The 21,940-nt window shown below is 40.8% G+C and overlaps 1 protein-coding gene across 1 annotated transcript in view; it reads left to right on the top strand.

Annotated features, from left to right (window-relative positions):
* The window catches only part of cntn3b (contactin 3b), a 56,102-nt gene that overhangs the window by 8,190 nt on the left and 25,972 nt on the right, over positions 1-21,940 (top strand). Inside the window, exons 2-6 of the mRNA XM_005941607.3 lie at positions 900-1,035; positions 3,154-3,289; positions 14,708-14,883; positions 19,063-19,161; positions 21,471-21,674. Of these exons, the coding sequence (XP_005941669.1) occupies positions 981-1,035; positions 3,154-3,289; positions 14,708-14,883; positions 19,063-19,161; positions 21,471-21,674 (670 nt within the window). The 5' untranslated portion in view covers positions 900-980. The remainder of the gene's footprint in view (positions 1-899; positions 1,036-3,153; positions 3,290-14,707; positions 14,884-19,062; positions 19,162-21,470; positions 21,675-21,940) is intronic.

Consider the following 21,940-nt stretch of genomic DNA (forward strand, 5'->3'; position numbering starts at 1 on the left):
AAACGTTTCACCCTCTCAGTCAACAAGCTCCTCAGTCTAATCAAATGGGAATCCAATAAAGCTATGGATAACCCCCAACAAACAACAGGACCCCCAATATCCTCTAACCCTAATCCATGTAAATGGTCACCAAACACCGTTGTAGTACCCATTTAAACCGGCCCCAACCATTACCATCAATCCTGAGATCAGACCAGAGTATCTAAGCTCTTAAGATGCAATTATTAAGCATCTAGTAAGGATAAGGCAATAGGATGGCACACGTCTGTCCTCTACTGTCAGTCTTGTTTTCACAGTTTCAGTGTGTGGCACTCATGTATTTCTCATGTTTTTCTTGTTGATCGAAGGAAATTTGATTTATGTATACAGAAATGAAAACAGTCACTTTGCTTACATTCAGTTGGCCACCAAAGTCTTTGTTAAAGTACGAAATAGCATTTTGTGGAGTGCTGGTACACAGTCTGCCAGCTCCTATTAATAGTCAAATTGGGAGAGAGATGTGTCTTTTGAGGTCAATCATTTCCTTCCTCACTTCTCTTTAAAGCAGCAGAATTGAGCTTGTTAGGCGGGATGAGAAACACACACAGTAAAAGAAAACATGCCCATTTAGCAGCTGTTTCTCTTTTTCTTCCTCTTCTTCTTCTGCGCCACCTGAGAGAGAGAAAAAACCCCTCTCACAGCTGGGTTGTATCCTCAGGTTTTTGTCTGCTGCTGCATTTCCTCACTTCCTCAACATTCACTTTACAGTAACTCAAAAATAATAGGAACCAATTATGGAAGTTAGCAGTGATGTAATCGTGTTTTCTTTTTGGTTTTTTGGTTTTTTTGCTGTTGAATGCTTGTCGTATTTGGATCAAAATGTCATATTTTAATCACATCCATAATTACTTTCCCTTCAGATTAAAACTCTTGTATTCAAGCGAGAGCATTCCATTCACAAGCAATTGGATGAGAGTCTACTTAGCCCTCGGCAACTAAAGATGATGCTACCATGGAAACAAATTGTTCTGCTATCAATCACCGGATGCCTTGCAGGTAAGGTATTTTACACGTATTGTATCTGAGTCTCACTGCACATGTTGTTATGGTTTATGTCACCACAAAACCTCTCCTGAGAAAGACTCATTTTTAATGTGTGTGCATTAAAGTACAGTCTTCTTATGTTCTTTTTGCGTTTTTGTTTTTTTTTACATTCTCACAGCAGTGTTTTTTTTTTAAATAAAATGTGGATATACTTTAGTCTCACTAGGAGGAAATAGTTGAGCATTTGCAAGTAACCTTAGAAAAATCTTCTGACCAAAAAAAGGTTACACTAATTAAACCACAGTCATTATATGTACAGTGTTCCAGCATGATGTCCTTCACCATTCCCTAGAGCGGTGTGCCCACTGCACGTTTTCACTACCCCATCAGGGACATCTGGGAGTCCAATCCTATTCCTGTTTATGGCCTGTCCCGATCATTATCAGGATCCATGCAGTGAATCCAGACTCACATTTTAGCACAATCTACTTGCCACCGCGCCTCATTCTGCCCTTGTGCAGCCACCTGGGATTCTACAGCAGAAGCACAGAGACTCAGAATGTCAACCCTTGTTCAAATGACATTGTAAATCCCAATGAATGTTATTCAAATTGGCTCATGGGTAATTCACAGCCCTGCACCCAAAGGAGCGAAATCCAAGCAGCCTCACCTTGCTAGCGGACGAGTTTTTTTAACAGGGCCTGTAGGTGCTAGTTCTTATTCGGTGTTGTCATCACGCACCGGGAGCGTCTCGGCAGTCGCTGCGGCCGATAACAATCATTAATGACATGTGAAGCGAGGTGCTGTCTTGGTTCTCCGTTCTGGGACAATGAAGCAGCCACACGGAATAAACTCACACCTGTGTTGTTAGCCTGTGGGATGAATGAATTCACTCCTGCATTCGCTCATGCTACCATCATTTGTTGATAGATCATTCGGCAGCAATTGTTTTGAAACATGATGCTTTTCATCCCTAATTTCACCTCCGGATTTCTCCAAGTCCTTCTTCCCTGTATTCCCAAAGCACTGCTGAGAGCAGCCGTGACTCACCGTCCTGCCTTGTTACTCAACCTGTTTTGATTCCTTGACACATTTTCGCCGATTAAAACCACATGTAGAACTGCTAGCCACGTGCCACAATCTGTTACCAGTAGGATATTAATTAGGCCTACACTGGCCGTCTGTTGACTCTGCTTTAGCACCAGATTGTGTTCAACATCCTTTCATTTTTGGCTGCTGGCAGATGAGCGCATCCTTATGGCCTCAATTAACATGCATGAGTAACATGGCGTAGATGTTCCGAAAATACAACGCCTCGCTTTATTTATCAACCCAGTCATACCCAAGCCATCGTTAATTACTGGGGGAATATGTGAAAACGGGCTCTCTGCATTAACTGTTGTTGACTTAGGCGCTTAACTTAAGTCCCTGCACTGTATTCAGCTGTTCCTGGCAAGTAATTAACAACCACCTCACTTTAGTTATATCAGTCAGCGAGCTCTGTTTGACTCGCTAGAACTCACAAATCTCTTAGCCAGCTAAATATTGCAATCAAAGCAGTAGGTGACATATTTTCCAGGATTTTTATTTACTCGCATAATCACATCCGACTACAATATAATGATTTGTCACAAGGATAAAATGACAGAATAAAGCAGGGCCTTATGGAAAACTGGCCTAGTGTGTAGAACTTGAGTGAATTCGCATAAGTGCCTCGGCCATTGCTCTTTTCCTCATTATTCCAAGTGTCACACTCATCTGAAAAATGCAGTAGCACACAGAGGAACAGATAACAAATATGTCAGCATTAGCTGTTAATGCCTAACATGGGTAAGTAGGATTTACTCTCCTTGCAGCAAGATAAGCAAATAATGTACACAACACATCGCGAGGAGTGTCCTAATGCATTCTTCTTTGTAAAGTGAGGTACTGCTCAGAGAATAGGAGGTAATATACTGCATAGAGTATATTGAAAAAGTAATATACACTGAGTGTCAGAAGGTTCCTGTATTTCTGCAAGATTAACTATTTGCCCTCACAGAGATTGTGCTTCTTCCAGTATTTTCTCTTAAGGTCAAAGAGACAAATTTTCTAGCTTGTACAACTATAGACTTTCTCCCCTTTCTACAGCCTGTACAGAGGATGTCATATTTCAAGGGCCAAGATGGAGGACGGAGCCAAGTGACCTCATTTTACCAATCAACTCCCCAGACCACCAGGCTACCATTACGTGTGAGGCAGAGGGGAGCCCTCCTCCACAGTACAGGTAAATTACCACATCAAAGTGCCATTCCCCACAAGCCTCAGCTGTCTACCTGCTCCGTGCTCCACGTCTGCGTCGTGTGCTGAAAATCCAATCCGGCTTAATTGCTTGTGAACCTTCATTGCTGCTTCCACAGAAATCAAAGACGGTCCCAATAGTGTTGGATGCTATCGATTTGTTAGAGAACAACGTTTTCTGGACATAAATGCTCGAGAGAGAGATAAGGTGCCATCCAACAAGGAGACAAGCTTCAAAGAGCAACTGCTTAATTGAGCATCTGTTTCTAATTGAAAAAAAAAAGCTTATCTGTTTTTGGCCTGAGCTATGATGTGGAGTTGGAGTCATGGAGCCGCCACTGTGGTTGATGAATATGCTAACACCTAAGATATGAGTGAGGTTAACCTTATTAATGATAAGATTTAAGGCATGGTGCGAAATGAAGCTGGCGATTTATAATATGGTGCACGGCTTAAGAAATCATTAGGAGAGAAAAGGAGATTTGAGCGACTCATTTGCACTGCAGATCCTTTGATATCTCTGTGGCTATTCCCTGGCGGTGCAGGGAGCCCAGCTTGAAAATGGCAGCTGGCTGTGTTGTTTTTTTTTGTGGTAGATTGTGTTTCAGAGCTTGGTCAGCACCATGTAGATGCACAGCAAGCAGAGGATAGAGGCAGTAACCTTGTGAGTGACATTCTGTTAAACGCTTACATTTCCTATAATGTGCGTGCACTGAAAACATGGTTCAGGCAGAGCAGCGGGGGGGTATCACTGTACATGTTGTGCAACCTGAGCTGGGATGAAGGCAAAACCATCACTTGCATTATCTCACCCGCAACTTAAAGCCTTTCTGACATTCACTTGTGTTGTTTGAGAGGTTTTCTCTTTGGGGCTCTTTGCAGCAGTAGGAAATGCCATTGTTGTCAGGATGATCCGCAGTTTGTTCTCTAGCTGAGCAAGCAGAGGTATCATGTAATATTAGAGGAGTGGATATACACAGATTCTCACTGCAAGAGTGTATCCTCATTTTAAAGCTGCTCTAATCAATATTTTAAGTGAACAGTGGCTCATATGACAGTGTGTTATGTGAAAGGACTCATTTGTAGTGGTGCTAGCTACTAGCTAGCACCACAGTCAATGGACATAGCCTTTAACATTTAGCAACATGCCAGATCTATTTGTCATAGATATAAAACAAAGGCTAAGAGGACTAAAACAGGGTTAGGAGTTTAATTTCTCGGGAATCATAGTAATACAACTACAAAAGAATGCTAATGTAGCTGCTAGTGTGGCAAGTTTGCTAACAGGTTAGCGATAGCTTTGTCGCAAGGTAATATTTTGTTATTCATGTAACTTTTAGGTTGTTCTGACCCAACTGGGCCAAACGGGTAGTAACAGTGTTTATGAAGTAACTGTGTGTGTGTCTGTGATACAGTGGTCATTCATAATGTTTAATCCTGATTGATACAGGTGTGTTTTCTAATACTGGTTTTTTATGGGTAATATCAATTGTAATATCAGTATGTCAACATTCTTTATATATTTCTAAAAAAAATAAAAACTTGTACAGGATTAGTATTTTAGTATACTGAAAAGGGAAAGTTATGGCATCTTTGGTTATAAACTTTGAAGGAAAGTATTTAACAAACTACTAAGCAAATGAACCGCCTTCTCAGAAGTGGCGAGAGTACAGAGCGTAGTGCTGACAATGTGATGACACAATGTCTTAATTACCCCAAGCAACATTTTTGTTATGTAAGTTTTCCTATCAGCAAATACTGAAGAGCATACACTCACTGCTTACTTTAACTGTTTCTTAATGCAAGTATCTAACTACCCAATCACATAGCAACAACATGTGCTCAGGCAGGTAGACACACTGAAGTTCAATCTAAACATGAGAATGGGCAAGGAAGGTGATTTAAGTGACTTTGAACGTGGCATGGTTGTTGGTGCCGGATGGGCAGGTCTAAGTATTTCATAAACTGCTGCACTAGTGGGGTTTTCCACACAGCCATATCTAGGATTTACAGAGAATGGTCCAATAAAGAGAAAATATATAGTGAGCGGCAGTTCTCTGTGAAAAAATACCTTGTTGATGCCAGAGGTCAGAAGAAACTACTCAGATCTGCTGTGAGTTGATAGGAAGGGAATAGTCGATCACCACTTGTTACAAGGTATGCATAAGAGCACAGTACATTGAAACATGAAGCAGATGGGCTGCAGCAGGAGAAGACCATATTGGATGTCACTGCTGTCAGCTAAGAACAGGACATTTAAGGCTACAGCTGAACAACAGAAGACTGGAAAAACATTGCCTGGTCTGATGAGTCTAGATTTCTGCTGCAACATTTGGATGGCAGGGTTGGAATTGTGATTTAAAAAAGATGAAGGCATGGCCTTCCTGCTGTGCATGAGTGGTTCAGGCTGGTTGTGGTTTTGTGATAACATGGGGATATATTTCCCCAGCCCTTCAGTATCAACTGAGTATTGTTTAAACACCACAGCTTACCTGAGTGCTGTTGCTTACCATATAGATCCTTTTATGACCACAGTGTACCAATGTTATGAACGGTGCTTCCAACGAAATAACGTGTCATGTCACAAAGATGACATCATGTCCAACATGGCTGTGCAGTCTACAAATCTGCATCGACTATGTGATGGTATCCTGTCAGCATGAAGCAAAATCTCTAAGAAGAGTTTCCAGCACTTTGTTCAATGAATCCCATGAAGAATTAAGGTAGTTCTGAATGCAAAAAGGGGTCCCAGTACCAGCGAGATGTAACTAATGAATTGTACTGCTGTCTGTAATATGCTAATATCAGTTATTACCTGCACCAGCAAAATCTTGGTGAACAGTCCCTGAAAAGACATTGATAGGTGCAAAGCTCTGTTTTCAGGCTGTTGAAACAACTTCTTTTTTCCCCCTTTCACTTTTCAACCAAATTATATGGGGTTCTGTTCTTTTTAATGTAGTTCTTAATTTGGGCAAAATTACACTGCATGAAAGGCAGCCCAGTTTTCAGTAACTATGACTCAATACAGCTATGACTGGTTGATCAATTTAAGCCCACAAAACAACAGCCGTGGACAGTTGGTGCTTGGTGGGTAATATCACCCTACGATATTGAAGATATACACCGCCCACATGTTCAGGAGTTTTGCTGATAAAAAGTCATTTTTATTGCCCTTTTGTTTTTATTATTTCTCTGATTTCAAATGCATTTCCTGCTTAACTCTACCCTACCTCGCTGGCGAGGCCTTGTGTGGCTTCTCATTTTCTGCAGTATCTGTCGTTCGCTAATTTTTCTGTGTTTCAAACCACTCCACTTCTGTTTGTAGAACAAAAACAACACAGATATCTCACGTTGTCCAATTTCATCTAGGTCAGTAGCTCTCGGAGTCACTGCCATCGCGTATTAATAAATAATGTGAAACGAGGTTTAAAAGGAAAAATTGATGTTTGAGTAAGCATACTCTGACCACTGTGGATTGACATTTTTGATAATGCTTTTAAAGACACTAGATTTTTGCCCTTAATGTTACTTTGAAGAAAGAGTCATTTTTGAGCTTTATTTGGGTTGCATCAGTTTTTGTGACACTGATTGTCCTTGACTTGTTTCCCTTCGGGCAAGGAGAGGACTTTTTTTTCTTTTTGTCCTGGTGATAAAATAGAAAGCGTAAATTCTTTGCAATTTATTTCACCAACACTGAAATTAGAAGCTCAAAACGTCCTAAATGTAAGCTGAAAGAAATGCCTTTAGGAAGTGGTCATGCTGTGACTTTCAGCAGACTGGGCATAAACTATATGCACAAGCCTACACACTGCCAATGAATAGTATTTATATAATTAGATATGCCAAGCGAGAGAGGGTATTACATTCAGAGCACTTAATTTCCTCAGTTACTCTAGCTATTAAGGAAATTCCATCAATTTGGTCTAATATCCATACAGAAAATTGGGCCACACAGTATTGAATTTGCCAGAAATGATGATGTTGTTAACCCTCGTGAGCGAGCCTCAAATGTGTTTGTAGCAGTGAGTTTGTCTTTTCGATTAGTATTAGGTATTTCGGCTTTTCAGCATCTCGCATGGCGCTGGAAAACACCTGAGGACATTTAGCGCTTTTAAAATGATCAATTATGAATCAGATATTACCCGAATCAATTTCACTTTCACTTTATTCGCCCTGGGAAGAGGCCAGATGTGCACAATGTGGTAGAAATGTATAGCAGGTCTAATATAGAGTGAAAAGTCCAAGACAAAATTTCAAGTTACACCTCTGCTGATATCAGTGAAAAGTAGCCTCTGCGTCATCTGACATGTCATCTGTTGTTGTTCGTGTTTTCTTTATTGTATTATCAGATGAGACACCTTTGGCAGCTTCGCGTGTCACCTGCAGTTTCTATGCAAGGATGTACCTCGCCTTCATCACCTTATCAGACACTTTCACACAATCCGACGAATCTTCTTTCTGTTTCTCTTCTGATCTAGCGCTCTCTTAAAATAGGCCAAGTTTCTGTTAGAAGGGACTTACTTGGCACCATCTTAACATTAGCCAACTTCTCTTGACACATGACACAGTCAGGCTGAGGGCTATTGTTGACCCCGTAAGACAGGCAGCTTTCACCAGAGTGTCATACTGACGCTTCTTCCCCCCCTGGTTCTTTAGGTCATGGGTCCTCTTCACTGGCGGTTATTGGTGGTTTCCAATTTCCTCCTCATTAACCTGCTCACTGTTAGTTAGTCGGGGCCTTTGATGTGTCACTTTTTTTTTCACATCCTCCAATAACTGCTTGAAGTTGATATTAATAAATTATATTTTCTACAGTTTTATATTGCAATTACAGAATATAGTCAAAAGGTCCCACCCAACTGACCTCCGCTGACACTTGTGTGGCTCGGTACAGTATATTGGAACCAGTGGCGTAGACCAGCGGTCCCCAACCTTTTTTGCGCCACAGACCGGTTTAATGTCAGACAATATTTTCACAGGCCGGCCTTTAAGGTGTTGCGGATAAATACAACAAAATAAAATGATACGACCAAGACAAAAACTGTGGTATTCTGTAAATATAATAATAATAATAATAAATGCGAATTCACTGTGTAATTGTGTAACTTTATTAGCAGCGTCCTCCTGAAATGCGCCAACAACATTGAGAGTAACATCCTCCTCTCTGCCCCTTAATGCTCTCTGGTCGCTATGGTAACACGTAAATATTTCTTTCAAAATAAGACACACAGCTACAATACGGGGGAAACCGAGTTAAACCCGATAAAAACCCCGGGAACCATAAATGTCACACCTGAGCCTCAACTCTCGCGGCCCAGTACCAAACGACTCACAGACCGGTGTCCCAGGGGTTGGGGACCGCTGGTGTAGACCATATTTACATAAGGCACTATGCTGGTAAAAGACCAGAATGCCACAGCAACTTAGAACAAGAACTTGTTTTTTTTCTTCAGAGTCTAGAAATTCTAAAGAGACCAAAACAAGCACTCCGTTTGTCCATCTCTGAATACAATCTGATTTTCCTTTCTTATGCACCTCTCAACCAAAGCCCGGTGGCTCTTGCTGAGTCTGTAAATGTTAAATAAAAAGGCTCTCAAATTTACAGTTCTAGTTTTTAAGAATAGCTCAGTAATTTCCCGAAACAGCTGGGCACCGGAAAGGTTGACTAAACAAGAGTAAACACCTCATTTGTTCAAGACCATTTTCAGCAGGGGATGAGTACAGCTTTGGCGAGCACGTGTGCATTTATGGCAGCGGGATTGTGGATCGATTCAAAGTAAACAGCAGTACCCATGTTCCCAGTCATAAAGGAACGTGTCACTCAGTGCATCGATGTGGGTCACTGATGCGTTTTTAATAGATGTCTGACAACAGAGGAGCTCTACTGCACGGAGGAATAAGATCCATCTGTCGTTGGATGGACACAAAATACTCGTAACACACAAAACTGACAGAAAGAAGAAAATGTTTGGTGTCACCCGGCTCACTCCTGTAATTTGGGGTAAATCATTAGCAGCAACTCTCAGTGTTGTAGTGTCAGTCATGAGAGAAAGTGCTTTTGAGCCTTCGTGCTGTTGTCAGTTTGCACGGATGCTCAACAGTCACACATGGAAAAATCCATCACAGAAAAGACCCAGCAGAGCAGAATGCGGACTGGCATTACAGAAAATGGAAGGAAACCACTAAGTGAGGAAGGCAAGGATGACAAAATCTAAAAATAAACACTTCCTGACATATTTTCTCCTGTAATATACTGAAAACAGACAGATTGGTGAAATTTAGCAGTCATGTAGAGGTGGATTATTCTTCTAACACAGGACTGAATGAGTTGGAAAAAAAAATCTGTGTGGTTGATTTAAATAGAACTTACACATATGTGGCAGATATGATAAAATGAGAATGCCTCGTTGTCATTTGTGTTTATGCTCATAATCCCAGTGAGTTATTGTCGCTAGCTGGCTTCATAACGCCTGATTTTGTTTTCAGCGCGCCGTTCCACCTTCACCTCGCCTACACGGTGAATATATGAACGGGAACCCTGACAGTTTTTCAGTTGACAAATAGTCCAGCGTAGCGCCAGAGCACACTCCGGGGCTCAGGGCGCTGCTTTATGAATACACCTGTCACTGTGTTTACTATGAATCTGCCGTAACACAGAATCAAGGGCACAGTAGTGATTGGAAAAGGGGAATAAAAAAAGTGCTTCGGTTGGGGTCTGCTATCATGTAATGCGACTTCGGGCAGATGCACGACTCTACCTTTGTTTACCAGTTGGAACGGGGTAACAGGGACACGCGTAGAACTGGGAGGGTGTGATTAGAATTCAGTCACAGATAACGGCACCGAATCGAGAAACTGTAACAAATAGAATCGATTTTTATCTTTTAGAGAGTTACATGCTCTTTTATAGGCTGAGAAAATTCTCTGAGCCTCGGGCTTGCAAAATCATTTCAAAAACAAATGGATGAACTGAGAGAGAGTGCAGCGATGTGGTCTTAGGCGCAGGTTAATTCTGCATATGTGGACTTTGATCGAGCTGCACGAGTATTCATTCATTAATTTGAGTATTGCTTTCAGGCCATAAATTGAAACTGTAAAGCGCAGATAATGTCGATATGTACAATATGCATGTGATTGCGGGTGCTATATTATCTGTATCTACTAATATATCGCTAAGCTCACAGGATTTTGCACAGCAAAGTGACACTGATACAGGGCGATTTTAAGTCTGTCTGTGGTGTTACGTTCTTACGTTTGGCTCGACAGCAAAATGAACACCATTTTATTAAAAGGCAGCAGCAATAGCCTGCTAAATATAATAGCAGAGAGTACCCTGGTCAGCAGTTGAATTTCCATTATCAGCTCCTAAGCCCTGCAATTGTGTATGTGTGAACTGCATGTGGTCTCGGTGGTCACTGCTGTCTCTGTGGGTGTCTGGCCTCAAGGAAAGCCAGGTGAGCCAGTGGTGCAGTATCGTCCCCGGTCTATTTGACGAGGAGACCTCATGCAAAATTGATGTGAACCTCAAGGTCACGAGGAGTTCATTCAGAGCATGCTCAGCTCAGTCTGTGCCTGCAGCACACCGCAGCAAATATGACTGTTCTCCTGGACTCTCTCTCTGTGACTTACTGTAAGCTCCTCTCTGCCTGATGTGGTGTTGGATTCAGTGTGTTTCACTCAGCGCACTAACATTAAGAACTCTGGCTTGCCAAACTCTTTTACTGATGCAGTAAAAGAGTTTAAGTGTTTTATTGAGTTGCCAGGTTGGGAAGAAAAAAAACCCTCTTTCAGCATGACTCTCTGTAATTCATCTTCTCCTCTAAATCCATTTATAACAACCTATTATCACTGACAGCTACAGATTACTGTAAGAACCCATAACAAATCACTTACTAGAATTTGAAACTGAAGACTTGAACATTTTTTTGTCTTTTTCAGTAACTTACTCTGAGAGAACTTTTGCTCCCAGTTTATTTGACAGCATGAACCGATAGTTCACTTATATTATATTATCTCTTATATTCATACTTAATAACATCCATATGAATGATGTATTTTATTGTTTAAAACTGTTTATTAATGGATACATTTTGTGATAAAACGCAACACCTTTGCAAAATGTTGTGCTTTTACAAACACCTTACATTTATGACAGCTAATATGTGTAAAAGCTTTTATTAATAATCTAAAATTGTCAATCTGATTGATTATTGGAAACTGCAGACACGTTTAATATACACGTGATGACGGTTCATTCACATATATGGAAAGTAAGAAACTCATAATTTAACTGTCATTATTGAGTTAATAACATTAAAAACTCTTATTAGTCCTAGTTTATGTGTATTTTTATGTGTTAAAGACTACCTGCCTTTAATTTTATAAAGCTTAAACATTCATTTTTCTTATGCTTTTATAAGTTAGAAACTATAGATTTGTTAATGTACAAATTAGAACATTTATTTATGTAAGTGATGCAATTTTGATCTTTCCTGACAACTTGATGTCATCATTTGGAAGAGTTCAATAAGGTAAAGTACAAAAACATCTGTAAAAGCCATTGTCAATAACAAAATGCAGTGTAACACAGTCTACATTTAAATAGTCGGTAGTTAAAAATATCGAATATACAAAGCATCAGTAAATTTATTAATCACTAATAAAATTCAGACTTTCTAAAAATGATTGTATATTATACAGACACATTTTTGATGGGCATGATCTGAATTGTCTATAAAATAGAGTGATCACTGATTTTGAATGGTGACTGAGTGGATGTATGTAAATAAGTAAGTGATGAGGGAAATGCACGCATTGATTATCAGGTACTACATGCAGGAATTCTGCAGAAAGCAGGTGAGACTGAGACGTATGTCACATTTTCTCAAATGAAATAAAATTCAAATAAACTGTAAAATAAATTTAACAGGTGAAAGTGGAAAATCTCACTATGTGCACATCCGAGGCCCACAAAGCTGTGACAGAGCACTCCATTAAGAGATAGGTACATTTCTACTTTCTTGTCCCTTTGATGTAAAGCAGTGCAGACTGGTTGGGTCTATAGAGATGTTTTGTACAGCGTGTTATGTGGATGTTCTTTCATATGTTTTCAGAGTTTCCACTGTCACCATGGGAAAAGTTGCAAGAGCGGGCTCATTATTTAGCTCAAAATTGGACGGTAATGGCAAACACTGGCATAGCTGCATACTGCAATGACTAAAGGACAGTGCATGTTACACAAGACTGTGCTTACAAGAAGTCAGCATCCCTTTTGCCCTTGTTGATATTTCCTTATCTATGAATCCCATACAAAAAAAAAGGTTCCCCAGGTCTGCTAATATCAAAGCTTGTCTCAGATGTTTGTGCAGCACAAGTGGGTGGGTGGCCTACTGATTGTGTTGGTGGAGCAGAGGCACCATCGCTGTCTGCTCCAAGGGTGTGTGATCTGTCCAGGCTACCCACCTTCCTTTCCCATTAAGTTCAATCATGCTGGGTTGCTGCAAGTCTGACTAGCTTCTCATCCTTTGCCATTTAACCTCCTCTCGCACATACAATAATCCTCCCTTTGGCACAAACAGAGGAAGAATTAGACAGTGGAGAATTCAAATGGAGGCATAAAGGGACATCATGAGCAAATAGTGAAATGGTAGTGTTTTATTTTGAACGCCTGTGCTGTCAGATATATTCTTGGAAACCTGAGCTTTTTCAAGTTCAGGACATTTAAAAGTAATATTGTTGGAACAGTGACAAAATCAGTCAGATTAAGTGACGGGCACAGACTGTTAGATGATAATACAGGCTACGAGATGAAAGACAGCTTCGTCTTTTGTAATCTGTTAGGGAGGAAACTGGGGAGAACCACGAATGGCTTTAGGAATATATGAGGCATCATCCTAACTGCCTGCTAGTTTGCCTAGGAAGGAACAGATGTATATTGATTTTTTTCCCCCTCATGTCACTGGAATTGTCATTTTACAGTCCTGTTGCAAAGGCAGCATTACACATGGCATTAAAATATTTCTTTACTTCTAAAATAGTTTGAGGAACTCTGATTTTTTATCAGTGTTAATGCTCTGTGATGCTCTGTACCGTATAGGAGTTTTGCATCTCCTTGAAATCCAGTGAAATACATATGAAGTGTTTTTATTATTCAGCGTGAACATTATTCAGTGTTTCCTCTCTGATGGTAGCTGTGATTAATAGCTGTCACTTCCTGAATTCTGTTTGCATGACAGAGTGTCTCGTGACCTTTCTTTGAAGGAAATGGTCTGTAGACAATGCAATATGAAAGTGTCAGAAAGCAATAAGTCAGAAACACAAAAGCACAAACAGAAAACTAATTAGAAAGCACTCAAAGAATGCATAAATCTGCCAGAGCCGCACAGACCTTTACATTTGTAATTCTCCAACCACAAAATGTTTACACATTTTATTTTCCATTTATATTTCAATTTGCATCAGATTGTAGGCATTGTAGGCATACAGTCATAGTATTTCTTTTTCATTTACATCTACGCTACAAAAACTCCAATGTCTACAGCCACGATGGCTGCTTTATGAAGTTGTGCATATACTTTGAACAGAAGTAAATGTAGCAGTATAGATACATAGATATCTTCACAGTGGGAAAGGTATGACTTACCTGTAATCAGGATCATTTAATACCATAAAAAGTAGCTGTAAATCCAGATGACATGTGAGAAAAGTATTTAATTATATTATTTTACAGTTACTTTGCCATTGATTACTTGATAATGTTTCATTGCATCTTTAAATTATGGAAACTAAATCTTAAACAAGGAACGCAGTCTAAGTGCAGGTATTTAAGTCAGTGCTTTGTCAGGGTAATCTGATTTGACCAAATATCATATGACCAGTACTTTATACTGCATGCCAAGGTGAGGACGTCAGTATGTTTGTTTTTGTTTTGTTCACCTTTTTCACATGTCCAGATAAGATTTTAAGCAAACATCAGAAAAGCAAACCTTTTTTCTTTCCAGACATCTGGCTCGCAGACTTTTAAAGCGTACCAATCCTCCTCTGTGGAGGTAATTAAAAATGAGATGAAATAAAATCCACTTCTTCATGCAACTAGGAGAAAATCAATATTCACCACAGATGATTTGCTGGGTTTTGGAAATTTGCCTAAATTAACAGCAAAACAGAATCCTTAAATGAAGTCAAACTGAAGACTACTGAAGTCTAAAGTGACAAGAAATGCTTTCTTTGTTCCTAACTCGCTGCAAAAGCTGTTCGCATTTCTGCATTAATAATACAGGGCCCTGGTCTTATTGCTCACCTTTTATCCTCGCAGCATGATGTGGGCGGACTGATCAAATCGATAAACGCTGCGAGTGTTCATCTCCAGGGGGCTCAGCTACTGATTGTGTTTGCGTTTTTCCAGATGGTCACTAAACGGAACACTCATTGATCTTGGGAATGACTACCGGCGTCACATGTCTGGGGGCAGCCTGATCATTAGCAACCTGGACAAGGACCAAGACACCGGGGTGTACCAGTGCACAGCTTTCAACACGTGGGGGTCCATACTCAGCCGCAGAGCCAGCCTTCAATTTGCATGTAAGTGATCCTACAATTGCTAACACATTCCTGGTATGGTTCTGACACACTTATGACATTCTAGCATCTCTTTGTATCTGCTGTCTGACAGCCTGACATTAGGGTAATATGCTTGCAGCCCAGGCCTTCCTTCTTTTTTTTTCATTTACTATTACGATTTCTCATTTAGATTGCCTGGGAATAGATTTTCAAGAGGGGAAATGGTAATCGAATGAAATGTCAGATACAACAAACACAGTGGGTGAGGAAGCTTCTGACTGCTTCTGAACTCCATTGATTCTCATTAGCGGTTCCAGCTCTGACAGCATCTATGCTCCATCCAAACTGCCTCATATTTCACCAAGTGCAAGCCTCTGTGATACAGACTTTAAAGCGGACAAACACAACTAACTCTTAAGAGGTCTTTGTGTCTATGCAATCACCAGCTACTTCTTTATGTGTAATATGCGCAGAAGACTGTAAGTGGATCAGACAGTAGCAGGACTGCTGCTATAGCAGCCTGCGAAGACAAAAGGGGCTGAGAAGTGATGCTGTTGGTTGTGGTCCCACCTTCCAGACAGGCAGTGTAGAGGCACCTCTCCTCTCTTGATCAGGCCTCCTGACTATTGATCATGTCCCAAGGATAGAGAGCCTTTCACTTCCTCTCAGGAGATGGACTGCCATTATCCCTACAGCTCAGTAATGAATCTCACTCGTGGGGACTGGGTGAAGAGGAGAACTGCTTGACATTTATTGTCTTGCCTAATGCACAGTGAGGGAGGTCTAGAAGATCAGCAAGGCTGATATTCAGTTTTTCCATGTAATGAGGCTACTGCCCTAAGATAGAAATGTCGTGCTTTCTTTTGCTTTGCTTAGCCTTCACAATTCAGCTGCAACCACTGTAAGCATATCCTCCCACAGCTCATTTTTACAATGTAAAAAAATGTTCCAAATTAATTTAAAATACTGTGATTTAAAAAGTCTGCTTTCATACAACCAAGGTCAAACTCATTTATGAGATCTGGGAATTCAGAAAAAAAAGGCCACTTATATGATCACACAGGTCTCAAACCCAGTGGTTTGAATTACCATTGTCTCTTTATATCTGTATTTCATGAATTACATATTAGCAGAAGGGGATCTGCAGCAGTTATTTTCCTGTTTCAGTCTTTGGAAGAGCTGTGGCTTAAAAAATAATACAAGCTCCTTACGTTTGATGATAGGATAGATTTTATTTTTCTGCAGAGTTGATTTTTTACGCATTACATACATTCACAGGGGCTAAGAAAGAGTCACGCTGTGAAAATTGGCATACAAGACTCACTGACCATTGCTTGATTCTCTCCTGACAGTCAGAATGTGACACAGCTGTTCCTATTATTTAAACAGTCAGAATAAACTGCTGGCTTCTTTACAACTTGTCACATTGTCATGTTTCTTTCCTTGTCAGACGTTTTTTAAAGCAATGCTGGTGCAGACAGAGATAGAAATTGTGTCACTGGGTACAATTTTACCAGAAGCTTTGGAAAAATAGTACGTCATATGCTTAGAGACCAGTGCTGTAGTGCCTGAGTAGCAGGTAAAGGAGCTTACTCAAGAGCTCAGTAGGACACAATATATAACAGGGAATGTCTCTATGGCGCCGCCGTTGCCCAGACCAATCATCATCGAGCTGTAATGGTCACTCTGTAATCTCTAGGCAAGCCATTCTCGTATGGCAAAGACTGATTCTGCTTACAAAGGAATCACTGAAGCTACAGTGAGTTTGGCCTTTAGCTTTCAGAGTTACAGTGTGTGGTCAGTTCACTCCAGTGAAGCCCATTATTCTTTTTCCCAGCAAAGAAAGAAGCACATCCCCTCCAGCACCGAGTCCAGCTTCATCTTCACCCGTCTCTGTGCAGTTTTGTAAGAAGAGGCGCCATCTGTTTCTCTTTCACCAAGTAATTATTAGTAAACCTCTGATTCACCTTACCCTGCTTCTAAAGGTCCTGCCATTATTATTATAAACAGCTGTTGCCAGGCTTGTTGAGCAGTTGTATCCATAAATGTCTGAACCTTGCCACAATTTTTGTTCTTTTTGTTTAGTGGTTACAGTTGCACTTTCCAATATGTGCATATTTTCAGGTGTCTAATGTAGTTGTAGTTGATGCTCATTTGTAATACTTTGCTACTGGTGAGAGGCACGTACCCTGCCTCTCACCAGTAGCTAAGGAAGAATGAATTTCTGGTTAATGCTTTTCACTTTTTTCACACATCTTCAGATGCTACTTTGTGGGTCTAACTTAAAATTTCATCTTCAGCAAGTGATAAGCAACTCAATAAGACTGGGGACAGGTGATTGGCTCAGACATTGCATAACTGCACTGATTTGGCTTCAGACACTCCTGAGTTGGTTTTGAGTCTCTAAATATTTTGCTGCATTTATGTGAATCTGAGCCGTAAGAGCAGAACTGTTCACTTCAGAATGAATCCAGCTGCTTCTGTCTTCTGTCAGTGAGAACAGTGTCTTTGCATCACACTGCCCTCGCTGTGTTTTACACAGGATGTTGTGTGCTCGGGATGGTCTTCACAGTTTTTACCTACCTTATTTTGATAAAGGCTGATCTTAGTTTCGGCTGATGTTAGTTTCAGCTGATTTGGCAAGATCCAATCAGGCCTTTCAATTTTTGAGACCGATCAGTATTTTACTCATCACTTTTGTGTTTTCTCTCACAAAGTCTTGGTTTTATGATTGAATTGGAAGAGAAACACCAACGTCCTGAGCTGAATAGTGAAGGGGCTTTTCGCCATGGAAAAGCCCCTTCACAGCAGACATCCAGGCCTTTTTATGTTGATGAACTCATTCTTTTCTCTCGGAATGTCCCAAACTGTTGATTTGGCCTCCCCCTAATGTTCCCACTATCTCTCTGATGTATTCACTTTGTTTTTAAAGCCTGAGGATGGTCCTTTTTTTCCAATTGCATGCTCCTTTGACCACATGCGGTTTTACAGAAAAAGCTTCCAAATGTAATTGCCACATTTGGAATCAGCTCTAGTCCTTTTACTTGCTTAATTTGTGAAGAAATAATCCAGAAATTGGCCACAACTGTGGGGAAAAAAATCCATGCGTTTGTTGAATTAAACATTCTAGGTCCGTATTCATTATATAAATGTTTTAGTGCACATCTACCAAAGATTTGATCAGTACGTAGCACTGTACGTTTCTTGCTCCAACACGGTTCCTGAGAATCCTAAATGTCATTTGAAGATCGACTCTCTTATTGACATTTCTTCTAAAGACAACCTAGTGAGATCAGGATGCCTCTGTCTGTATTTCAAGTCAGCCATCTCCTCCTGTGGCCTTCTAAGTGTCCTGCCGTGACTTGGCTCTGTTTGATTTCACTGCGGTCATCAGAGAGCCGCTCATTAATCTTACCAACACTCTGTCCCACTTCTCTCCATAATCTTCCTTCTCCTAATTTCCCTTATCGGTCACACTGACTTTCTTTTGTTTGTGTTTGGAAGGCTTACTCCAGGCTGTTAGCCAGAGGGTGCAGACAGAGTACAGAGCGGACTGCAGCAGCTTCCCTCCATCAGTCATGAAGCCAGGGGTGGTTTATCATCCCAGGTTTAGTTTTTGTCTGCCAGCAACTGCTCATTCATTTGCAGGGGGATAGATTGTGCTGAGAGTATTGATGGGGAAGCTAATGCTTTTAAGTGCAAGATTACACCACATTTAATAATGATGTTACTTATTGCTGCTGGCACTGCAAACTGTCATTTGTCATGCGCGCTCACCAGTGTTTGTTCAGTCTGTGCACAGTATTTTCTTCTTTCCCCTGCTCGTTTTATCTTATTTCAGCCTAATCTCTTCCTAAAGTGCAGCGTTGCAGGGTAAACGTCACAGAGTCAGGTTCGTCTATTTCATCAGCACACCAGATGCCTTTGAAAGTATTGGAGGCTGTCATGAGGTGTCCCAGGGCAATCAATGATGCCTTATAAAGTCCCAATCTTCAAAATGTAGCATCAAAAACATGGCTCAGTGATTCTGTGAAGGGAGTTTGGGGAGAATTATGTCCCCCGTTTTCAAAACTATCTCTTTAAAAGTAACCCTCGTGGATATAGAAAATCTTTGAATCACACTTTTTGGTCAATCTGACTGTCAGTCGTATTCTTTTAAACTGCCACCCACTTCTGTTTCAATGTTTTCTGTCTCATCAGACCTGGATAACTTCAAAACTCAATCAGTGAGGAGTGCTGTCAATGTGCGTGAAGGCCAAGGAGTGGTTCTTTTATGTGGACCACCGCCACATTCTGGAGGTAAGTTTGCTATATGTTGTTGTTATTTAAACACAGCTCATAAGAATTACCTCCACTGAGAGCAAACTGCAAACTTTGATGAATAATTACTGCCTTTTCTTAAACGTAATCCAGTTTTACACCCATTAATGTGTGCACATGCTCTTAATAATCATCTTAATGTTGTTTATTGAGAACACCTATAAGCCAGCCGCACTTGGGTGCTTTTCTTTCCACTTCATTCAGATTCTTTTTTTTTTAATTAAAGCCATGTTTCTCAAATTAGAAAGATATTTATTCACTTTCATTGAGAGTTAAATTAGGAAATAAATATACTTTTTCTTGCTTGTGTGAGGCTAAAGCCAGCAAGTAGCTAGCCTAGCTTCAAACAAAGCTGGAAACAGGAAAGAAATTAGCTTGGTGATGGCTAAAAATGACAATATTTGGGCCACGGCACCTCTGAAGCAGCTCATTACCACAGTATAATGATTTGCTTAGTCTGAATAAAATGTTGTGGTTATAAAGGAGGTAGGGTGCCAGAATGATAACCTCCATAAAACCACAATTTCTCTTTTTTTTTTTTGCACTTGAGCTTTACAGAAATAAATATGCTAATTAGCGAGCTTCAGAGGAGCTAAGAGGTGTTTGCTTTGTTTTGTTTTCGCACAGAGCCAGGCTTCTGTCTTCACACTATTTACAGTATTTAGGCTAAAATAACGAACATAGCACTGTTGGCTGTTAGCCTTATATTCAAGCACCTCCACACATTCAAGAAAAAAGATGCTTTAATTGTTCAAGTGAGAGTCTAAAATTGCATTTGATAAAGCAGAGGCTACAAATAGACGAGATAAAGACACGGGCTGCTCAGCCCGACTGCTCTGAGTGTCTGCGGAAAACTAAAAAAAAAAAACACAATGGCTGCTGCCTAGCTTGTCACCCTCTTGATACAATAGCTTGCACAGTGGAACAACCAATTTCCTTCACAAGCGAGCAGTTTGTAGCACAGCATTGTACAGCTGGTCTTTGGGATAATGGGTCAAAGTACTCTGTGAAATACAGTTTGACAGCTTTTCTCTTTGACACAGGTTTATATGCAGTTGGCTGTTGTAACCGTATCACAGCTGTGTTTTCCTGCATTTTCCGAAGTGAATGAAAGTAAAGCTGCGCAAGGCTGTTGTCCCTGTTTTTCTTCCTTACCTCTTTCCCCTTTTGCTCTCTTCCTGGCTCGCTCTCTCGCTGCTGTCCCCTCTCTCCACCCTCTTTTCCTTTTTAAAATTTGAAAGCGATGATGTGCCACATAACCTTGAACTTTATCTGATGCCTACAGTAAGAGGCATTCCCTTTAGTTTTCATTACACTTCATTGGCTTTGAATTCTGCACAAGCTTTTTCCTCCCCTCCGTATGCATTATCCCAACACCCATTTATGAAAAATTAAATACAGTACCATTGCAAGCAGATGTTATTGTACTCCACCTTAGACATTTGTTTACTCCAAGGGGTTTTTTTTTGGCACTTTTATCTTCCATGTACTGTAAAACCACTTGTGTTGTATTTTCTTTGTCGCTTAACAAAGAATTGCTTGGCAAAATGATATTACTGCCCGTTATAGACACATAGTTCAGCTCCAGGTTATGCTGACTCTGAACTATGCTGCCGCTTTTGCCTAATCAGAGGCAGCTTTGTATCTGCATCGCTGCACCCAGCTCGGACGCTCAATCCCATCTATGGGCTCCCCCCTCAGGGCGATTGACAGTCATTGTGTACACCTTTTGACTCTGAGCCCACTACCTTTGAAGTGGCTGATTACACAGAGCATCTCCTAACTCTTGAAAGTCTTTGCAGTGTTTTCTTTGAGAAAATGCCACAGTAATTCATCACGGAAAGTCTCTCCTTTCTTATGGTAGACCTACCATTTGCAAAGGGGCATGACAACATATATTTGTGCCAATCCATCCCTCAATCCAACCATTGACTTGCCTGTGCCACCCCTGAACTAAGTCGCTCAGGGACCCAGGGAATGGAGGCCATGTGCCAGGGGAGGGTCACTGACGCGCTGTAATCCATTTTGTTTCGCTCCCTTTCCTTAGCTCTCCCTTTTTTTTTCTGCACTGATAGCTGCTACAGTCACCCAGTCTTGGTATCTCCTCCCAAGGAAACTGAGATAAGGGAAGGAAAATGACATGATACGCTCACATTTTAAGGCCGTAGCCGAGTTCTTTTGATACAGCTGTTCCAGCGGGGGCCAATGCGACTAACACGTGTGAAATCAGCCGAGGTGTGAAAGTGGACCGCTGCTGCATAGTTCAACTGTCTTCCTTTCTCTTCTAGAGCTGACATTTGCGTGGATCTTCAATGAATACCCTCACTTTGTCCAACAAGACAGTCGGAGATTCATCTCTCAAGAGACAGGAAGCCTGTACATCGCCAAAGTGGAGCGCTCAGATGTGGGCAACTACACCTGTGTGGTTAACAACACTGTCACAAGGGAGAAGATCCTCAGCTCTCCCACACCACTGGTCCTCAGAAGCGATGGTAAACACTAAAATCAGGCTTTCATCTTTATGCTCATATGCCATGCAGCTTTAATCTGTTGTCAGACTTCTCTGCCTGAAGGCTGCATTCCCGGATTCATCATGATTTCAGCTCGTTAAGATCTTGGTTAAAATTTAAGTTCCAAATTTTAATTTCATTATAAAAGCAGGTAATTGATCGTACTCCAGCAAGGTGGTAGGACCTGCTTCGCACTCAACAGATAATAGCTGGGTTGTGAAAAGTCCATTTGGCTGGTGTTTATCCTC

The sequence above is a fragment of the Haplochromis burtoni genome, unplaced genomic scaffold, assembly GCF_018398535.1.
Source record: "Haplochromis burtoni strain Fernald_Lab_line unplaced genomic scaffold, NCSU_Asbu1 Contig_97, whole genome shotgun sequence".
Classification (NCBI taxonomy): Eukaryota; Metazoa; Chordata; class Actinopteri; order Cichliformes; family Cichlidae; genus Haplochromis; species Haplochromis burtoni.